Genomic DNA, 23,315 nt, shown 5'->3' with positions numbered 1-23,315 from the left:
CCTTCCATTGTGCCCTCCTCTATTGTTATTGTCATTTACTCTAATTTTTAGGTAAAATCTTTACTTGACAGAGTTTTTAAATTTACAGAAAATTTGCAAAAATAGAAGAGTGACAGTAGAACCCAGACCCTGAATCTCAGTGCTTGGGAGCATCTGTACCAGCTGGTGAAAAGATGCATGCAGAGAATGCTGTGAACCAAACTCTGTTTCTCTCGTATTTCCTTCATTTTCCCTAATGTTCTTTCTCAGCTCTTTGATATCACCTAGGCCAGCACATTACATTGTCAGCATGTCTCCTTAGCTTTCTCAGGACTTTCTGTTTTTGAAACTTGCCCTATTCCTTATGACCTTGGCAATTGTGAAGAGCTCTGCTCAGGTACCTTCTAGAATGTTTTCTACTTGACTTTGCTGTTTTTTCCCTCATGCCTAGCCTTGTAAGGAGACCCATTAAGGTTAAATACTATTTTACAATATTGTATCATCCATGCTGCTTTTATTTTGTTTTTTTGTTGTTGTTTTGTTTTGTTTTTTACTTTTTGTGGGAGTGGGGAATGGCTGTCTCACTTTTCCAGGCTGGTCTTTAACTCCTGGTTTCCAATGATCCTCCAGCTTCCATTCCTTGAATAAGGACTATAGGTCTGTGCCACCATGCCTATCAGTCATCATATTTTTTAAAGCTTTATATGAAAGTCAAACAGAAGCTTTAAGGTAAGAAAAATAGAACTTTGAAAACACCAGTTCAGTATCGAGGCCTTTACTTAGTCACCCTGTATTTTACCCTGTTGAGAGGACAAGAGTAACAGAAACTAACATTCACCTCCATTTTTAGATGAATGTGGAACCATGCTAGCGGGAAGCCAGTTAATTGCCAGGTAGGTGTCTCAAGATTCTTTTTGAAATGCTTGCCAAGACAAACTTCCTGCAAACACAGTCTCAGAGGAAGGCACACTGGGAAGAGCAATGTTGTTTCAGACAAGTATGGCCTACTGTTCACTGGTGTAGGGACATTTTTTTTTTCTTGTCAAACTATAGAACCACCCCCCCCCAACTCAAGTTGGAAGTCTATGGTAAGAACTAGTGCCATGGAAATTTCTCTATGTAAGCTGTGAATATGTGTTCCTGCTCTCATATATTTTTCCTCACAGGTCCTAATTAAAGATTTTATTCCCAAGAGGGGAAAGCAAGGAAGTGATGTAATGTCATAAGCTGCTGAACTCTGCCCAGTGAAAGATAAGGGAAAACAACTGGGCTCTTTCTTCAAAGAAAGGTTTCTTTTTTCTTCCCCCAGAAACAGGAAGAAGAAAAAAACTTAAGAGGAAGGATAAAAAAGCTTACAGAATTTCTATCTATAACTCCCACCTTGTAGGAACACAAACAATCGTGGAAACAAGTTTGGAAAGTAATTTATAGTGCATGAGGAGGCCATTACACATCAGCAAGAGACTCTAGTCATTCATAGTGTGTGTGAGTAAAAGGTTAGGTGGCTGGCTGGCTTACCCACTGTGATGAGTTAAATTGTAGACCCCACCCACCCACGCCACACACACACACACACACACACAACTCAGAATTTGACTGTATTTGACTTTAAAGAGGTCTTTAAATTGTAGCAGATCATCTCAGTGAAACCTAAGCCAAGCTGTGATGGTGTCCCCATAAAAAGTGGAAATGCAGACACAGACAAGCATGTAACAATGCAAAAGATGGCCATGTCCACAGTAGAGAAAAAGGCTCAGAAGAAACCAGGCCTCATTGCACCTGGATCTTGGACTTTCACATTCCTCCAAAACTGTGAAAAAACATGATGCTGTTGCTCAAGCCCCCTAGTGTGTGTCACTTGTTACAGCAGTAGAGCAAACTGACACTCACCTGGTACTAACGGTAAAAAGCAAGGAATAAGAGAAAGGCTTAGAGCATGAGCCTGATGGAGCTTACCTAACAAGCTGTCAGTCAATTAGACAAAGGACTTTCAAAGTCTCCATTGGTCCTGACTTCAAATCTAACTCAAACAAACAATGACTCCTCCTGTGGCTTAAAGTCCCCTTTGTCTCTCTCCTTTTCCTTGAGTAGTCTCAGTACTGCTTAAGCACACCTAAAGACAAGACTATAGTTGGAGGTGGGGGAAAATTCAAAGCTTGTTATTATACAACAAGAGATGATTTGCTTTTTGACCATACTTAAACATAAAGATTTAATATCAAAAGTTTTCATTCATTAACTAAATCCAAATTTTGTCATATCCCCCTTGAGTTCCAACCCAACATGTCCTTTGCTCTGCCAGACAGCTGCTCATGACTGTCTCTTAGAGATAGCCAAGTCAGTACGGCCAAAACAGAACTGATCTTTGTTCTTGGAACCCATTTCCCATTCCCCTGCTCCCATGATCCCTATTAATGGCATTAGCATCTTCCAAGTGCTCAGGTCCAAACATGGATGTCATCTTCCTAGCATTATTTATTGTGTCTTACCAGGTCCAACATGTACATATTTTTAACATCTGAAATAAAGTTGCCTCTTTCCATTGCTGGTGCCTTAGCATTGTGTCATAATTGAACTGGCAGGTGGTTTTTATTAGCTAGACTCCTAAAGGCAGTATGTCTTATAAAAATGATGGCTTATTGCATTTGGAGACAAATTCTATCTTCCCATGTTCATTCCCCCTGGCCTTCGTCTAGAATTAGATGTGTATCATCTCTCATTTGGATTTCTTGTCTCCTAATCAACTGATTTTATTCCTGGTTTCTTCCCATCACTGGCTTCCCACATTGTTAGTGTTTAAATCTGAAATGTCTTCCCAAAGTTCATGTGTGAAAAGCTTGGTCCCCAGCGCAGCAGTATTAAGAGTAGGACCCTGAGAAGTGACTGGATCATTAGTATGCAAACTTATACATTGACGAAGTCACAGCTGAATCGGCTATTACAAGGCGTGCCCAGTGGGAGGAGATAGGCCACTAGGAATGTTTTATTGGACGATATGCTTTCTCCAGTCTCTTCTCTGCCTGTTTCCTTCATGCCTGCCATGAGGATAGGAGTCTCTTCTGCCATACATTCCTACTTCCATTAACCCTGCCTCCTGCCAAGCCCAAAGCAACAGAGTCCAATGACCTTGGACTGAAATCTGTAAAAACAAACCACAAAAAAAACCCTTTTTTTCCTGTAGGTTTTTCATCTCAGGTGTTTTGTCATGGTGATAGAAAGCTGGCTAGCCACATACCTGCAGAGTTATCTACAACACAGAAGTCCTTTGCTTTCAATGGGTCCCAATGCAGGGAAAATGAGACCAACTCTATGTACATGGCATTTCTGGCCTTAGTGTAGCCTTTCTAAAACACTGACTTGGCTTGGAGACCCTTAGCTCTACATACAGTCATATGGAAAGAGTGGCCACTCACGGACAGCATCTAAGCTCTTCTGGCTTGACCTTCTACATTCCTAAGAAGAGCATCCTTTCCACAATGCCAATGCACTTTATGTTCATGGGAGTCTTAGTGGCACCTCACCTTCCAAATCAGGCTTTGACCTCAAGTCAACACACCTTCCTTGTTCATCACTGCATATTAGACTTCTTTAGCATTCTACAGTTGCCCCAATGTTAGACTTACTTATTTGCCTCCTAGAAGGAGATCCCCTAAAAGTTATAGGTTATGTCTAATGTCAGAAGTGGATTCTCATTTGGAAGGCCAGAGAAAACAAACCATCTCTTTTGGTGCAAGGTACAAAAAAACAAAAACAAAAGAAAACAAAGCAAAAAACAAAGTGAGGAAACAAGTTGGATGTCATACAAGAGAGACTGTCTCAGGAAACTGTAATCTTTAAAGTCCTATGACCTTAGGGACATGTCTTCAGAAGAAGGAGTGATCTGCAGGTCAGTAGAGATGCTTCTAGGTTTACAATGGGGATGAGTCCTGACAAACACATCATAAGTTGAAAATTCAATTAACACATCTACCCCACCAAACATCACACCCAGGGACACAGGGCACAGTAGTGTATGTTGTTTACTCTTACACATGTGTGACTCACTGGAAACTATGGCCCCTGCCACTGTCAGGATTTAGAATGTCATACTGCACACCACCAGTCCAGGAAAAGATAAAAAGTAGATTCCACTGAATGGGCATCACTTTGCATCATAGTAAAGTCAAAACATTTGAACCAAGCCAGCTGGAGAGTATATGTACAACAATTTCATCCCCTGTGACACGGAAGTCTGAAGGCACCCAGGGATCACTCCTGGTATTGGAGCCCTTACACAAGCTCCTTTGTTGAACGGAGGGCTGGATCCAGTGACTTGCTTTTACTTAAATGAGTATGGCAGAAGTAATGAAATGCCACATCAGAGATTAAGGTATAAAGGACTGTGACTTCTGCCTGGAGTGTTGTGCTGTCTCTCATTCTCCCTCTCTTCTTCTTTTCTCTCTCTCTCTCTCTCTCTCTCTCTCTCTCTCTCTCTCTCTCTCTCTCTCTCTCCTTCCTTCCCACTCTCCATATCCCCCATTCTCCTTTTAAGCAACTTCCCTAAGCTTTGCTCAGACTCCTAGCCCGTGGGAACGATATGATAACCATTGTTGTGAGGTTTATCTATGAAGTTGGGTAGTCAATTTGTTACACAGCACTGGATAACTAATTAACTCTCCAAGTAAAAAACCCAAAGAAAGGTCATAAGTACAGGATAAGTATAAGAAACAAAACTTTTCAAAACTTCTGCCCAGAACTGGACAAGGACACTAATGTGTCAGTCTGATCGGAGCATTCTAGTGAACACACACAAGTTGTATATACAGCAAACAGTAGTGTATGTTGTTTGCCCTTAGAATGTCGTACTATACATCATCATTCCAGGAAAAGATCAAAGTGCAGCTTCTACTGAATGAGCATTACTTTTACACTATGGTAAATTAAAAAAGAAAGAAAAAAGTGGACCTAAACAGTTGGTGAGTGTATGTACAATTCTTTCACCCCAGTGACAAGCAGACTCTTAGAGTATCCTCTGCTTCACTGGTCATCAGAATGCTCCTTTGACCCATCTAACTCACTGTGGAGAAAGGCTGTCACCATTTGACAGGCCATGTTTGCATAGTCATTATGTAGCCATGTCTTTTGGGTTGGTCTGGTTCCTGAAGAATCATGGATGTGAGAGAGAAACTTGGACTCTAACATAACCCGAGAAGAGCCTAAAAAGCCTCTATTATCCAGTGCTTGGGTTCCATTTCATATTCATCTGACAGCTTTATAAAAGTATAGGAAAAGATGAGGCTCAGAATGCTCTGTGTGTTTACAAGCTAATTGTGGAGACTGTTACACACAACCAGCACACAGCCAGAAACAACCTGGAAGACATTATATAAACTACTCTTCTCCCCAATTCAGGTTCCACTATTCTACTAAACACAGGGCTGAATGTATCAAAAAAAAAAAAAAAAAACTCACTTTTTTGTTGATTTCCTGCCCGCCCCCTACAGTCTGTACTCTTGCTAACAACCATCCTGACTGCAGCTTGGCCTTGGCACCAACCTTGACAGCAATACATTGAGCATTCTTTCTGTGTACCATGTGGGAACACAAGCAAGGCTTCTCATACTGTGCCAGGGATGAGGATAAAAGGAGATGTGTCACGAAATTCAGATCTGGCTGAGATACTCCACAAGATCTATTCACTTCCCTCAGTGAAACAATGCTTCCTTCACATAGAACATCCAGCTACCAGTTCTCACTTGTCTCACCCACAGAGAGCCCTACCACCAGGGTTGCCCAACTGCATCATGCAGTGATCCCCAAGAGCAGAGCTGTAGGCACAAGACACCAGGTTCCAAACCTCATCTCCTTCTCCATCTAGAGTGGGAATGCTAGGTCTCCGTGTCCTTAGGTCTTTGTTGCCCCAAATTAGAATCTTCGTGAGGGCAGCTCTAGCTAGATAGGGTGTTTGGCACTGGAAAAGGCTAGTCTTTGGTTACATCAGAAAAAAAAGGATAAGAAAGAAAAAAGACAAGATCTGGTACAGTATGAGTCTGTGCAGTTTTAGTTGCTGGTAGGGAAATGCTTAAAGGGAACTGGTGTACATGAAATACATGTGTGTATGAGATAGACTCTGTGTGTGTATGTGAGTGAGTGTGTGTACATGCACACGTGTGAGCATACAGAGAGGAAAAGGAAGATGTCATTTTAGGAAGTTTTGTTGTATGCTGTAAGTGGAATCATGATTTTTCAAGAAGTGTTAGCCAAACTTCTGATACTCAAAAATACCATTTTATGTGTATGAGTATTTGCCTGCTAGTATGTATGTGCACCATGTACAAGCCTAGTGTCTGTGGAGGCCAGAAGAGGGGCCAGCTCCCCTAGAACTGGAGTTATAGCCAGTTGTAAGCCACTTGTGGATGCTGGGAGCCTAATCAGGATTCTCTATAAGAGCAGAAATTGCTCTTAACCATCAGCTACCTCTCTAGGCCCTAGCAAAGATATTTTTAATGCTTTCTTATTATGGGTTGTCAGACTACACTTCACTGACTTCGATTCCTGGGGTGTGGCCACATGGAGCTTGATTTAATAGAGCTGGCAGAAACACTTCATTTAGGGTCCACAATCCCCTGCCTTGAATTCATTAAGTGAACACATCTGAAACAAGAAGGGTGGTGGTCTTCTAAAACCATGTGAGGTCTCCTTGGATGTCAAGGCTTCCAAACAAACGTTTGGAAGTATTGCATTCAGGTCTACGTGATGAGGTCTGAAGGAGACAGCGTGATACAGCAGAAAATCACATTACCCGAAACTCGGTGGGCCCAGCTTTAAATTCCAACCGTGTCTCTTATTAACTGGAGAGGAGAGTGAATAAGACTTAATGAGCAGTGTGGTTCCTGAGATCCAGCCATGGTCCAGCAAGCATCTCAGTATGAATGCAAAGAGTACGAAGCCAATGAGGTGCTGGACCTGGCACAGAACAGACATTTAATATGTGAGTGTAAATGCTGTGATAGCTACACCCTGGTTCTCCTCACTGTCTACTTTGCCTTCCTTGTGGATGAAAGTAATGACTTTAATTGGAATAGAGACAGGAACAAAGAAGAGAAATTTTTGTGAGCCTTCTCTGAACTGGCTCGTGAGATAAACTGTTGGAGGAGGGTGAAAGCTAGAAATGCTGAGAGAAGTGATAGCCTATCCACCCCAAAGATAAGGTTTTCATAAGAGTGGGCTGGCACATGGGAACTTATCTCAGAGTAGGTTCTGGGGGAGACCTCTCATTGGCTGGTGGTCACCCCAACACCTGGGGCCCAAGTTTACTATTTTGTCCTTTTCGTAAAAAGATGAAGTTTGCATAAAGCTTTTCACACCTGCTTTCAACAGCTTCACAAGACCTCCTTTGGTCTAAAATAAAGCGTTTGGTCATCTTACAGCCTGAAAATCTCCACAGCCCTTTCATCAGTCCCCCTGCTCTGATCTCCCTCAAAGACATCAACCACTCCACAGAAGCCTTCTGGAAGTTCCCAGAAGTCCACAAAGTTCCCAGAAACTTCCATTTCATCCACTCTCGGAAGCTCATCTCTACCCATATTTGAAATAGTATCTTTGGTCAGAGAAAAACACATTCCTTATGCAAAAAAAATCATTTCTGAGTGGTTTAAGGTTAAGGGGACTAGATGGTAGGGTAGACTTTGTCTTTCCTCTTGCTTAAAGAATTCAGATAATCTAGCAAGAATCTGCCCCATCTTCGACTGGGAACACTTGGCTAGGTGACAGAAGAGTGGCTAGGATTCAGCACACATCTCAGATTTTAGTTTGTCTAATCTGGGGCAAATAACTCCCCCACTAGATACCCTCATGTCCCCATCTATAAAATAGATGTAACTACAATGTCTTTCCATCTGTAAGCTTTTTTCCCTCAACCAGTCTCATTCCTGTGGTCTCAGATGCAAAATCAAATGAATACTTTAAGATAGCTCTAAGAACTCCTTGACCTCTCCTGAGCCCTACTCCTGCCCAAGGTCCCCATCACCCAGGATCTCTCTGTGCCTGCAGCTGCATAGAGTAGACCCGCCCAGACAGAAAGGACCTCCCTGAGTCTGGAAATACCTCACTCTTCCTTCCTCCTCTGCCGCCCCAACCTCTGGTAGTGAGGAGACTACCAGGAGAGGCAACAGCATCCATATCCGCAGACATTGAAGTCTTGGCCCACACACACCACCAGGTGACAAGAGGAGATAGAGAGATCCTACCTGCACCCAATGGAAGAAGAGATGGGAAGAAGGCAGAATAAGAACACATTCAATAGAAAGACCAATATGACACCACCAGAACATAGGGAATCCACCCCAGAAAGATCTGAAAAGCACAACACAGAGGAAGAAGAAGAGACAGACCTAAAAATCTACTTCATGAACATGTTCAAGACCCTTAAAGAGGAAACAAGAAAATCTCTAAAGAAATAGGAGAAAAAGCAAACAAAAAATTCAAGAAATAAGTAATTCTCTTAAAGAATCTAAAGAAAAAACAACCAAACAAGTGAAGGAACCACTGGAAACAGTTCAAGGCATGAAAGCTGAACTAGAAACAATAAAAACAACACAGAATGAGGGGATTCTGGAAATACAAAGGCTGGATAAACGATCAGGATATAAGGATATGAGTATAACCAATAGAATACAAGAGATGGAAGAGAGAATTTCAGTTGTTGAAGACTCACTAGAAGATATACCAAAGAAAATCTCAAGTCCAACAAATCTCTAACACAAAATATCCAGGAAATATGGGACACCGTGAAAAGGCCGAATCTAAGAATAATAGGTATAGAAGAAGGCGAGGAGATACAGCTCAAAGGTACAGAAAACATAAGCAACAGAATCATAGAAGATTCCCCAACCTACAGAAGGATATGCCTATGAAAGTACAAGAAGCTTACAGAACACCAAATAGACTGGACCACAAAAAGAACTCCCCTGCCACATAATAAAACACCAAACTTACAGAATAAAGAGAAAATATTAAGAGCATCAAAGGAAAAATGTCAAGTAACATATAAAGGCAGACCTATCAAAATCACCCCTGACTTCTCAATAGAAACTTTGAAAGGCAGAAGGTCCAGGATAGATGTCCTACAAACACTAAGGGAACATGGATGCCAACCCAGACTACTGTACCCAGCAAAGCTTTCAATCACTATAGATGGAGAAAACAAGATGTTCCATGATAAAACCAGATTTAAACAATACATATCCACAAATCCAGCACTACAGAAAGTCCTAGAGGGAAAACTCCAACCCAACAAAGATAACTACACTCACAAAAACATAGGTAATAGATAATCCAACTTTACCAAACATGAAAAGAAACAGGAGGGCAAAATCCACACACAATGACACCCCAACAATAAATCCAAAACAAACAAGAACCAACAATCAATGGACATTAATATCCCTCAATGTCAATGGTATTAACCTGCCTATAAAAAGATACAGGTTAACAGAATGAATACAAAGACAGAATCTATCCTTCTGCTGTATACAAGAAACACACCTCAACTTGAGAGACAGGCGTTACCTCAGAGTAAAGGGTTGGGAAAAGATTTTCCAATCAAATGGACCCAAGAAACAAGCTGGTTTAGCAATCCTAATATCTAACAAATTAGACTTTAAACTAAAATCAATCAAAAGAGATGAAGAAGGGCATTTCATACTCATCACAGGAAAAGTCAATCAAGATGAAGTCTCAATCCTAAACATCTATGCCCCAAATACGAAGGCACCCACATTTGTAAAAGAAACATTACTAAAGCTCAAACCACACATAAAACCACACACACTTATATTAGGAGACTTCAACACCCCTCTTTCATCACTAGAGAGGAGTACCAGACAGAAACTTAACAAAGAAACAAAGGATCTAACAGAAGTTATGACCCAATTGGGATTAACAGACATCTATAGAACATTCCATCCAAACACAAAAGAATATACCTTCTTCTCAGTGCTACATGGAACCTTCTCTAAAATAGAACAAATACTTGGCAACATAGCAAACCTCCACAGATACAAAAAACTTGAAATAACCCCCTGTATCTTATCAGGCCACCATGCTTTAAGATTAGAATTCAACAGCAATACAAACTGCAGAAAACCTACAAACTCATAGAAATTGAATAACACCCAATTGCACCATTCCTGGGTTGAGGAAGAAATAAAAAGTGAAATTAAAGACTTCCTAGAATTCAATGAGAATGTAGACACAACATACCAAAACTTATGGAACACTCTGAAAGCAGTGCTAAGAGGAAAGTTCATAGCACTAAGTATTCACATGAAGAAACTGGAGAATAGCCACACTAGAGAATTGGCAGAACAACTGAAAGCTTTAGAACAAAAAGACGCAAACTCACCCTGGAAGAGTAGATGCCAGAAAATAATCAAACTGAGGGCTGAAATTAATAAAATAGAAACTAGAAAAAATTACAAAGACTCAATGAAACAAAGAGTTGGCTCTTTGTGAAGATCAACAAGATAGACAAACCTCTATCCAAACTAACCAAAAGGCAGAGAGAGAGAGAGAGAGAGAGAGAGAGAGAGAGAGAGAGAGAGAGAGAATGCTAATTAACAAAATCAGAAATGAAAAGGTGGATATAACAACAGACACTGAGGAAATCCAGAGAATCATCAGGTCATACTTTGAAAACCTGTACTCCATAAAAATTCGAAAATCTAAAGGAAATGAACAATTTTCTGGATAGATATCACCTGCCAAAATTAAACCAAGAACAGATAAGCATTTTAAATCAACCTATAACCCCTAATGAAATAGAAGCAGTCATCAAAAGCCTTCCAACCAAAAAAAAAGCCCAGGGCCAGATAGCTTCATTGCAGAATTCTACCTGAAATTCAAACAAGAGCTAATACCAGTACTCCTCAAATAGTTCCACACAATAGAAGCAGGAGGGACATCACCAAGCTCTTTTTATGAGGCTACAATTACCTTGGTACTTAAGCCACACAAAGACACAACTAAAAAAGAGAACTACAGACCAATATCCCTCATGCAAAAATACTCAACAAAATATTGGTGAATCGAACACAAGAACACATCAGAAAAATCATCCATCATGAAGGCTTCATCCCAGGGATGCATGGATGGTTCAACATACGAAAATCCATCAATGTAATCCACCATATAAACAAACTGCAAAAGAAAAACTACAATACCATCTCACTAGATGCTGAAAAAGCCCTTGACAAAAATCCAGCATCCCTTCATGATAAAGATCTTGGAGAGAACAGGAATAACAGGAACATATCTAAATATGATAAAAGTAATATATAGCAAACCAACAGCCAACATCAAACTAAATGGAGAGAAACTCAAAGCAATTCCTCTAAAATCAGGAAGAAGACAAAGCTGTCCACTCTCTCCATATCTCTTCAGTATTGTACTTGAAGTCCTAGCTAGAGCAATAAGACAACAAAAGGAGATCAAGGGGATACAAATTGGAAAGGAAGAAGTCAAACTTTCACTATTTGCAGATGATATGATAAGTGACCTGAAAAATTCTACCAGGGAACTCCTACAGCTGATAAACACCTTCAGCAAAGTAGCAGGATACAAAATTAACTCAAAAAAATCAGTAGCCCTACTATATACAGATGATAAACAGAATGAGAAAGAAATCAGAGAAATATCACCCTTTACAATATCCACAAACAACATAAAACATCTTGGGGTAGCGCTAACCAAAAGAGTGAAAGACCTGTACAGCAAGAACTTTGAGTCTTTAAAGAAAGAAATTAAAGAAGATACCAGAAAATGGAAAGATCTCCCATGCTCTTGGATAGGTAGAATCAACATAGTAAAAATGGCAATCTTGCCAAAAGCAATCTATAGATTCAACACAATCCCCATCAAAATCCCAACACAGTTCTTCACAGACCTTGAAAGCCTAATACTCAACTTTATATGGAAAAAAAGAAACAGGATAGCCAAAACAACCCTGTACAATAAAGGAACCTCTGGAGGCATCCCTGACTTCAAGCTCTATTATAGAGCCATAGTCCTGAAAACAGCTTGGTATTGGCACAAAAATAGACAGATAGACCAATGAGATCAAATTGAAAACCCTGATATTAATCCACACTCCTATGAACACCTGATTTTCGACAAAGATGCTAAATCTATACAATGGAAAAAAGATAGCATCTTCGACAAATGGTGCTGGTACAACTGGATTTGGACATGCAGAGGACTACAGATAGATCCATATCTGCCACCATGCACAAAACTTAAGTCCAAATGGATCAAAGATCTCACATAAATCTAGCCACACTGAGCCTTCTAGAAGAGAAAGTGGGAGATACCCTTGAACGAATTAACACAGGAGACTGCTTCCTGAACATTACACCAGTAGCACAGACATTGTGATCTGCAATTAATAAATGGGACCTCCTGAACCTGAAAAGCTTCTGTAAGGCAAAGGACACAGTAAGACAAAACGACAGCCCACAGAATGGGAAAAGATCTTCACCAACCCCACATCTGACAGAGGGTTGATTTCCAAAATATACAATGAACTCAAGAAGCTAGCCACCAAAATACCAATCAATGAAATTAAAAAGTGGGGCACAGAACTAAGTAGAGAATTCCTAACAGAAGAATCTAAAATGGTTGAAAGACATTTAAGAAAGTGCTCAAAATCTTTAGCCATCAGAGAAATGCAACTCAAAACTCTGAGATACCGTCTTATACCTCCCAGAATGGCTAAAATAAAAAACACCAATGACAATCTATGCTGGAGAGCATGTGGAGAACAAGGAACACTCCTCCATTGCTGGCAGGAGTGCAAACTTGTAAGACCACTCTGGAAATCAGTATGGCGTTGCTCAGGAAAATGGGAATCAGTCTACCTCAAGGTCTAGCAATTCCTCTCTTGGGCATATACCCAAATGATGCATGTTCATACAACAAGGACATATGTTCAACCATGTTTGTTCATAGCAGTGTTGTTCATAATAGCCAGAACTTGGAAGCAACCTAGATGCCCCTCAACTGAAGAATGAATAGAGAAAATGTGGTACATTTATGCAATGGAGTACTACTCAGCAGAAAAAAGCAACGGAATCTTGAAATTCACAGGCAAATGGATGGAATTAGAAGAAACCATCCTGAGTGAGGTAACCCAGTCACAAAAGACAAACATGGTATGTACTCACTCATATATGAATTTTAGACATAGAACAAAGGATTACCAGCCTACAATCCTCTTCACCAAAGGAACTAGGAACAAGAAGGACTAAGAGAAAAATGCATGGTCCCTGGAGAATGGGAAGGGCCAGGATCTCCTAAGCTAATTGGGAGCATGTGGGTAGGGGAGAGGGAGCTGGGAGAATGAGAGGAGGAGAAGAGGAGGGGAGAGTTGGAAATGGAGGAGCAGAAAGACTGAGTTGGGGGAAGAATAGAGGAGAGCAGGATGAGAGATACCAGAACAGAGGGAACCATTATAGGTCTGAGGAGAGATCTGGCACTAGGGGGATTTCCAGAGATCTACAATAATGACACCAACTGACAATCTAGGCAATGGCGGAGAAGCTACCCTCAATGCCCTTCCCCTAAAATGAGATTGATGACTACTTTATATGCCATTCTAGAGCCCTCATACAGTGGCTGATGGAAGCAGAGGCAGACGCCCACAGATATACACTGAACTGAACTCTGGAACCCAGTTGCAGAGAGGGAGAAATGAAGATCATGGGGGTCGGGACCAGGCTGGTGAATCCCACAGAAACAGCTGACCTGAACAAGGGGGAGCACATGGCCCCCAGTCTGCTGTCTGGGAGGCCATCATGGGACTGATCCAGACCCCTGAAAGTGGATGTCAACGAGGAGGCCTTGGCACCCTATGGGGCCTCTAGTAGTGGATCAGTATTTTTCCCTGGTGTAAGAAGGGACTTTGAGAGCCCATCCCAAGTGAAGGGATGCTCTCTTGGCCAGGACACATGGGGGAGGGCCTAGGCCCGGCACAAAATGATGTTGTGGAATTTGGGGAGCTCCCCCATGGAGGGCCCTACCCTCTATGGGGAGCGGAGGGGGGAGAGAGGAGGGGACTGGTGGAAGGTGGGGGGGGAGGGGAGAGGGAGAAGGGATTGACATGTGAAATTATCATTTTGTAAAAAGAAAAAAGAAAACTAAAAAAACTGCATTACACATGTTTTTATACTTAATAAATGCAATAGACATGTAGTCAATCCACCCAAAGATCAAACTTCAAGCTCCCACAGTAAGGAAGGCCTTGGTGTGCAATGGCCTTCAACATCCTCTCTAATGACTTAACTGGAACATCAGGATGTGACTTGGTTGTGCAATGCTAATGAGCTGGCAGACTAAAGGGACACTTAAAAAATCTTTGGTAGGCCAAGCCCTGAATTTGGGGTCTTTCTCTCTGGCAGCAGCAAACAGTCTCACTAACACCTACAGAAGAATGCAAGCATCTGCAGGCAGTCACTATGCAGCTTCAGATGTCAATGTTACAGAAGGAACACAGACCTGGATCCAGGGTCTGCTGTGAGTTCTTGCCAGGAAATGGTTTTCAGCTACTTTGTTTTAACACCTTTGCCCCTGAGTTCTCTGTAACCACAGCTCCAGAGGTAAAATACACCTATTCATGCCTCTGTGAATCTGCATGTGTTTGTAATTCTGGATTGGTATGTGAAAACACACATTGCTATTTACCTTCAGGTTGAGTAACTGGGCCATCTTACTGGATTGACTTCTCAACACTAAGCCATTAGGAGACATGCATACACAGAGACACACATACATAATAGATACAAACACACACACACACACACACACACACACACACACACACACACAGAGAGAGAGAGAGAGAGAGAGAGAGAGAGAAACGTATACATATATAAACATACAGTCTACTCACCCCCTCTCTCAGCACAAAAAAATCCCTCCAGCCACACTCCTCAAGAGACCTGAGACATCTTGATCAATAGTTGGCTGGTGGTCTGCCAACTCCCTGGCAATGTAAACACACTAACCTGGAAGTCTTCAGACACATTTGAGGTACAGCACAATTTCCTCCATCTTGTATTCTTACTGAGGCCATTTTAGGTTTAACTAAAATTTGACCTCTTTGATAGAGAACTCCATGGAAAATTACCCAACTCTATTTCAGGAACCCAAGGTCAAGCTACCCTGGCTAACTTAGCTTCTGTTAAACTGCTTACTTGTGCAGGACCCCCTACAGATAACTGCTTATCTAAGTTTCTGTTAAACTGCTTGCTTGCATAAAACTTCCCCTTGCAGCCGCCAAGTGAACTACTAGGATATGTTTTTATTTTGAAAACCTCTTACCCTAAATACTTGGGGCTATAGTTGGGTCCCAAATGCCTAAGTGTAATCCCCGCTGGCTGGAATAAAGACTTCCAATGGGCTATAAACTGTATCTGAGTGATTGCCTCTGGTGAGCAACCCATAACAATGAATATGAGGAGGGATTTCATAAAAAAATGTAAGTGACAAACAATGAATGCAAGCAGGGAAATGTCAGCTAGAAAAAATCCAGAACATAGGGAAATAAAAGAGAGAGGATGAGAAACAGAAGTCAACTATATAAGCAGGGAAACAGCTAAAGTGCTTTTTCTTACATCAAATTGCCAGACATGTAAAGAACAGTATTTGATCTATGGTAAATAATAGCAAAATAGGACTGGGGAGCTGGGCCAAAGGGTCAGAGCACCCCACTGCAAGCACGGGCACCTGAGTTCAAATCTCTAGTACTCACATAAAAAGCCAAGCACATCTGTACAAGCCATAACCCCCCAGCAAGCTCCAGGTTCAGTGAGGCACACTGTTTCAAGGCAATAACATGAAGAAGAATAAAACAAGACACCCAAAGACCTACTCTGTACTCCTTATGTGCACACATGTGAATGTGCACACAGATATTCCTGAACAAGCACCACACAGCATAGACTGCATGATTACTCCCCAAGAGAGACTATCAAAATAAGTGTATGTACTCAAACATGTAACATTACTGAAACATTTAAATTCAAGGTTTCAAATCCCCCTTTCCTTCAGCTACTGTGTACAGAACCTTATGCAGCTCACAAGCATTTCCTGGGGCCTCCTTAATTTTGTGCTTCATCTTATTCCTGGGACACTAATCCCAAGTGCTCCAAGGCCAGTAAGGTCAAAGGCTGCCATGGGCTCAAGGCCAAACAAATACACATCAGTCATAAAGACCATACCTTCAACATCTGGAAGAGATGGCTTTAATAAAACATTCTAAAATAATGGATGTACATGCATGCTAACATATGTGATATATCAAAAATACTCACATCTTATATGCTTTGTAGAATTATTTAAAACCATTTTTCCTAAGTTTATCCATCTACACCCTCCCTATTTATTAGCTTACTTAGCTACATGACTCTGACAAATTAGATGGAATTTTAATGACTAACCTCCGACTCTCTACCAACCAATATAGGAATGAAAATGTATCTACAGAAATAACAATTCTTAACTAAAGAATCCAGTTTATTCAACTCGCTGATACCATGCCTTCCCATCAGGACCCCCACAGTGTGAAAGCACAATAGCTTCTTGTCACATCTAATTTTAACCAGTCATCATGATATAACTAAGAAACTTTAAAACAATCAGCAAGGCCTATGCAGGAGCCAGCTTAAATTCTTGACATTTTTCTCATTGTTTTCCTGCAAAAACACAGGCAGAGAAGGCGATAATCAAGGAAATAGCCAGTGAATCGTTACCAGGCCACACATCCGTGTGTGTGTGTGTGTGTGTGTGTGTGTGTGTGTGTGTGTGTGTGTGTGTGTGTGTGTGTGTGCAGTGTAGCTCCTTCACAAATTAAGATTTGGTCATCTTCCTGTTCTGCATTTTTCTACAAAAAGGCAGCGTCAGTTTTACAATTCATTGCCAAGAATTATAAAATACATTAATACCTGAAAATTATATCCTGCCTGATTGATGTGAACATGTGAGTTCTACAGATCTCAGGAGTGAGCTCGGAAGGGCTGGGACCATTCTTGCATGGGTCACCAAGTAACATACACTGGATAACCTTGGCATGAGTCTTAGGAAGACTCATGAGTCTTGGGAAGAGTTGGTTTACAACTAGCCAAGCGCTGGAACATTTAAACCAACATAGAGTTTTAACACTGAAAGAGGAAACTTATTATGAAAGTGATATTTCCTCTTGAAAGTCCTCTCTTTCCCCCTCCTCCATTGAAGGGGAATGCAGCGAAGCACTGAAAAGAGGAAATGAAATTAAAATCACATTCCCTTCCTGGGGTCAACTGAATTATCAGCCTCTCACCCCAAAACAAATTTACCTCTTCAAGACTGGAGGACTTAATGACTCTTTGGAAAAATACAAACAATGATTAAGATAGCATTTGGACATGGCTGGAATTTTTCATGTTCAAGGAACCTCTGAGTGGAGTAGAGTCAATGCATTCTCGTTCAAGTAGAATACATATTGCAGGAAAGAACTGTGATAAATGGCACTGCCGTGACCCTCAGGTTAGAGCAAAGGAATATTGGAAAATAAATCTCAATTGTGGATACTCACCAGTCCTGCAATGGGGGTAGGCAATCTATTGATCTTTTTAACAAGTCCTGGCTTTATAGCATTCAGCAACCTGTCATGAAAAAGGCAGAATGTCAAGCAAGACATAAAGCAAGATGGATCATACAAATCACCTGTATCCAGGGCTATGGCTAAATTGCTGAATAGGAAAAGCTGTGAATTTAAAGCATGCCGTAAATCTCAATCATCTATCAGCCTCCCTGTGTAAGTAAAGAGCTCTGCCAACATGAAGTTTGTTGACAGCAGGTGGAGTCATAGAGTTTGGAAAGTTAGGAGAGGAGGAAGGAGAGGCTGAGAAGTGCTTCATGGGAACAGACAAAGATGTGAGGTAGACTGAGGCTCTGAGAGAACTGTCTAGAATCAGAGCCAGGTATTGCAACCCAGAGCAGGTAAGGCATGTTGCCAATCCTCCTGGCTAAGGCAATGACCTCTCCGGGGATGGACTGGGTTCAGGGACCAACATAGATCTTTGAAAATGATTTTCCAAGAAAAACACTGTCTCCAGACCCTATTTGTGCTCCGAGGAGAGCGGTTCATTAGATGTGGTTGAGCTTCATTTAAAAACGGAAGAGTATATTTTCTAAGAGGTTAACCAATCACATCCTGAAGATCCAAAACAGGGCTGACCATTATTCCCTAGGTACTAAAAAAAAATTACTTGAGCAAATGGTTTTTCGGGGCAAGCTTAAACGCATGTAAAAGTAGAAATACAAGCAAGCGAATGCAGTCTTCAGGGACTATAACCTGCATGTGAAGAGCAGTAAGAATGGCAAGGAAGCTGTAAAATGGAAATACAGTAATCATCGGGGAAAAGATAAAATGTAGTATTTGCAAAGTAGGATGTTCATTAAGGACTAGCTGGAAGTTAGGGATCATAGAATGAAGTATGTATTTAAGAATTAGACAGATGATTTACCTCAGAATACTATGTAAAGAGAAATCAGAAGTTTATTGTATCTCACAGATAAATAAGCTACAAACCCATCGGCCAAGGGCCAACACCTGTCATGTAAATGAAGTTTTACTGGCACACAGCTGCAGCCCAGCCCATTTGTCACTAATAGTCTGCAGCTCTTCTTGTCTATAGCCACAGTGTTCAGCGGGCAGAGGGAGAACATATGGCCTACAAAGTGTGTGATTTTCCCTCTGTGGCCCTTTATAGAAAAGGTTTGCTGACTTCTACTTGACTTCCTGCAATCCAAGATCACAGTAAACACTCCAGGCCCCACACTTGAGAAATTCTACAGGTCACTAACAGAGATTCTTTGAAACACTCCACATAGACGGAGGCAGCCTATAGCAGTGGGACTGGACACTCTGCTTTTGTATCTAAGCTCAACTGAAGCTCTTTGAATATTTTCATTACAAATCCCACTCACTGCTCCAGCATATAATGGTAAGAGTGGGCATGGGACACTTAGGTCCCTGAGGTCAACTCTTTTTCATGAATCAAGTTAGTTGAGCCATGCCTTTAACCTTTTTGAAAAAGTACTTCTATAAAACCTATTCTGGGGTTGTTGGCATTGTGACCTGGAGGAGACTACCCATTTTACTGCATAGAAAACTGAGGTCTGGTATTGCTGAGTCACCTCCCCAGAGATGCTCAGAAGCCACACCGGGCCCAGTACCCATGTGACCTGAGTCAGTATGTCTCTTAGATGGTATTAAAATCTCATATCTTTTGGCTTAAAGGATATAGTGTTTCCAAAGCAAAAAAATGGACAAAATTTTAAAAATTAATTTATTGTCTTAATTAATTTTTCATACAATATATTTTCATCTTGATTTTTTGCTCCCCAACTCCTCCCAGAGCCTTCCCAGTTGCCCACCCATCTAACATTATGTCCCCCCCCCTGCACAACTAAATGGATAAAATTCTTAGCATGCATTATTTTTTCTTAGTAGCTTCCCATAGTGTCATTTGAAATAGAATTATAAAATATCTGTGTACAGTATTGATAATTCAAAGGAAACTATATAGGAAATTGTAGAACACTGGCTGTTACTATGCTCCCATGGGACCTCAATCTATTCCCTGAAGGCAATGAGAAGAATTTCCAATGAAAAGAAACAAGCACATATATTTTTTTTAAAAGGCAGATATAGCCTATACCATACCATACCATACCATACCATACCATACCATACCACACACTGCCCCCTACTCCTTAGCAAAGTAGTCTTAGCAAAGTAGTCATCTCTCAGTATCCACAGGGGATTGCTTCCAGGTCCCCATTGAGTAACCAAATGTCCAGATTCTCTAGTCTTTTATATAAAATTATGTCATTTCTGCATTTTTCACATACTTTAAATTATCTCTACATATACTAAACACAATGCAAATTCCACCCAATAGTTCTTATACTGTATCATTCAGGGAATAATGACGAGGGAAAGGGGTCTTCACATGTTCAATGGGGATACTACTTTTTCCCTAAATATTTTTGATTGTCGTTGTCTGAATCCATGATGAAGAGCCTATGGATACAGAGGAGTAACTGTCTGTCCTGGTGGCTGGGCAATCTGCCTTGGAGAACACATCTTACCAATGCATATGGAAGCTATTTCCTTCTTAATAGACACAGAGGATGCTGGAAAGCTGATGGGGGGAAGGGGTAGGAGCATTCATTCTGAAGATTGCCTGAATGCAACACCCAGTTGGGTCCTTTTCCAATGGTGTTACTAGCACATCCGTTAACCGGTTTGATCAACTGTAATACAGGTTCAAGAGTAGCTTTAAAGAGATGAAACTGTGAGAAACTAGCACAGAATCCAGCCCATACACTCTCTTTTTTCATTTGTAATGAAAAAAGTAAATACTTCTCCATGTTTTTGTGTGTTTTAGCCATTGTAAATTGACTGAGAACATTTTCACACACCATTTGTTTAAAGAACTTTAGATGTTAAAAAAAAATCAAATGAAATAGCATTTTGACCAGGTTTTAAGCCATAATGCTAACTAATAAACATAGGAAAAAAACCCTCACCTCCATAATGTATTGGCTAAAAATTCTTCTCAAAAGGCATCATTTGTCTTCTGTATCTAAGGGACTCATTGATATTTGTAGTAATGATGGCTCTACTCACTCATCTTTTATAAACTCATTATTACATTCATCCTTCATAGACTGCTCTGATGACAGGCACTTCCCTATCCCATGAAGATGCAAAAAAGTAAAGAAATAAAGCAAACTATGATGCTGCACTTCAATGAAAAGAATGATGGAAAACTACAACCTCTCTCAAACTGTTTCACTAAAAACTAAAAAAAAAAATATAGAAGGACACACTGCTCTCTCACACATTTAGGATATTTTCAGCTGTGTTTTTCCATGTAAACAGTCTCTCTGTTCTGTACAGAATTTACAGTATACAATAATAAAAGATAACATCAAATTCACATTGTAGAGATGCCCAGCACCTGGATTTTATCTTGTATTTTGCCTTAAACTGAGGAAAAGTTTCTGTGTATTAAGAAACAATGAGACATGCAACAACAGCTACGAGGAAGAATATTCACCTATAATTTTACTTAAAGCTACAAATATGGTTCATTGTCATACCACCTATGTACAGCCAACATGTGTTAAAAACATATGTAGCATGTAATCCAGTAAACACAATTCTTAAAGAGTAACACATTACTGGACTCCTTAAAAAAAAATATTGAGCCAGGAAGGATATCAATGTTCTGACTCCATTTAACAACATCCTGCCTCCCATATGCAGTATGTGGTGGCCTTTTCTTTTTTATTTATTTAAATTAAGAACAATTTTATTTTACATATCAATCCCAGTTCCCTCTCCCTCCCATCCTCCCATGCCCCCCAATGACCCTCCATCCTACCCCCATCTACTCCTCAGGGAGGGTGAGGCCTTCCATGGGGATCATCAAAATCTGTCACATCATTTGGGGGAGGGCCTAAGTCCCCTCCCTCCTCCCATGTATCTAGGCTGAGAGAGTCTCCCAAAGTCCATTCATGCACTAGGGATAAATACTGGTTCCACCGCCAGAGGCCCCATAAACTGCCCAGGCCTCCTGTCACCCACATTCAGGGGACCTAGTTTGTTCCTTTGCTGGTTCCCCAGCTGTCTGGCTGGGGTTCATGATCTCCCAGTTGCTCAGGTCAGCTGTTTCTGTGGGCTTCCCCATCATGGTCTTGGCCCATTTGCTCATCTCTCCTCCCTCTCTACAACTGGATTCCAGGAGTTCTCAGTGCTTAGCTGTGGATCTCTGCTTCTGCTTCCATCAACTACTGAATGAAGGTTCTAGGATGGCATTTAATGTAGTCATTAATCTCATTATAGGGGAAGGGCATTTAAGGTAGCCTCTCCACTATTGCTCAGATTTTTAGTTGGGGTCATTCTTGTGGATCTCGGGACATTTCCCTAGTGCTAAATTTCTCTGTATCTCTTTTCTTGCTCTCCTCTATTCATCCCTGACTCAATCTTCCTGATCCCTCATGTTCTCCTTCCCCATCTCTTCTCCCCTCCTCTTTCCCCGACCTCCCTCCCCAACCCATGCTCCCAATTTGTTTAGAAGCTCTTATCCCTTTCCCCTTCTCCAGGAGACTATGTATGTCTCTCTTAGGGTCCTCCTTGTTTCCTAGCTTCTCTGGAAGCTAAGTAGGCCGGTAATCCTTTGCTCTATGTCTAATATCTATATATGAGTTAGTGCATACCATGTTTGTCTTTCTGTGTCTGGGTTACCTCACTCAGGTTGGTTTTTTCTAGTTTCATCCATTTGCCTGGGAATTTCAAGATTTCATTGTTTTTTCCACTGAGTAGTACTTTCATTGTGTAAATGTACCACATTTTCTCCATCCATTTTTCAGTTGAGGGGCATCTAGGTTGCTTCCAGGTTCTGGCTATTACAAATAATGCTGCTATGAACATAGTTGAACAGATGTCCTTGTTGTATGAATGTGCATCCTTTGGGTATATGCCTAAGAGTGGAATTGCTGCATCTTGAGTAGACTGATTCCCATTTTCCTGAGAAACCACCATACTGATTTCCAAAGTGGCTGCACAAGCTTGCACTTCCACCACATCTTCTCCAGCATAAACTGTCATTGGTGTTTCTGATTTTAGCCACTCTGACAGGTGTAAGATGGTATCTCAGAGTTGTATTTTGATTTGTATTTGTATTTTCCTGATGGCTAAGGATGTTCACAGCCATCTGTTAAGCGCTGCTTTGTATTTATAAATACAAAGTGAAGGTGCTTTTTTTAAAACCTACAACAACAGAAAAAACAAAAACAAAACAAAACAAAAAAAAAACCCATACAAACCAAAACCCATCTCTTTGGCCTTGGAGAAAGAACTTCTGTTTCTTCTCAGAGGTTACACAAGAGCTGTGAAAGGGACACAGAACCATGTAATGCCACAAAGATTTTGTCCAGACACGGTGAACTAGCCCACCAGACAGACTGCTAATGGACTGTAATAGGAATGTGAAAAGTAAGATGTAAAGGACTGAGAATTTTAGGAGTATTGAACTTTCTCTACAAATCATTCACTTCAGAGTTCTGGGCTTTGTAATTATGCTAGAGTATGGGAGAGAGAATGAGCTATAGACCTCAAACACCAGGATGGGAAGTTCATGCTTCATCTCATGGGAAATCACTTTGTCCTTTACAACAATACATTACATCATCATCTCATTAGCTTGGTTTGCACAGCTGCAATTGGAAACAGTGATGACAAAATGGCT

The 23,315-nt window shown here is 40.9% G+C and overlaps 1 protein-coding gene across 1 annotated transcript in view; it reads right to left on the bottom strand.

The window, feature by feature from the left end:
- Window positions 1-23,315, bottom strand: part of Limch1 (LIM and calponin homology domains 1) — a 314,380-nt gene that overhangs the window by 148,280 nt on the left and 142,785 nt on the right. Inside the window, exon 3 of the mRNA XM_035452755.1 lies at window positions 17,585-17,654. Within this exon, the coding sequence (XP_035308646.1) occupies window positions 17,585-17,654 (70 nt within the window). The remainder of the gene's footprint in view (window positions 1-17,584; window positions 17,655-23,315) is intronic.

The sequence above is a fragment of the Cricetulus griseus genome (genome assembly GCF_003668045.3).
Source record: "Cricetulus griseus strain 17A/GY chromosome 1 unlocalized genomic scaffold, alternate assembly CriGri-PICRH-1.0 chr1_1, whole genome shotgun sequence".
Taxonomy (NCBI): Eukaryota; Metazoa; Chordata; class Mammalia; order Rodentia; family Cricetidae; genus Cricetulus; species Cricetulus griseus.
The sequence above is the reverse complement of the archived record's forward strand: the minus strand, read 5'-3'. Positions and strand labels throughout refer to the sequence as shown.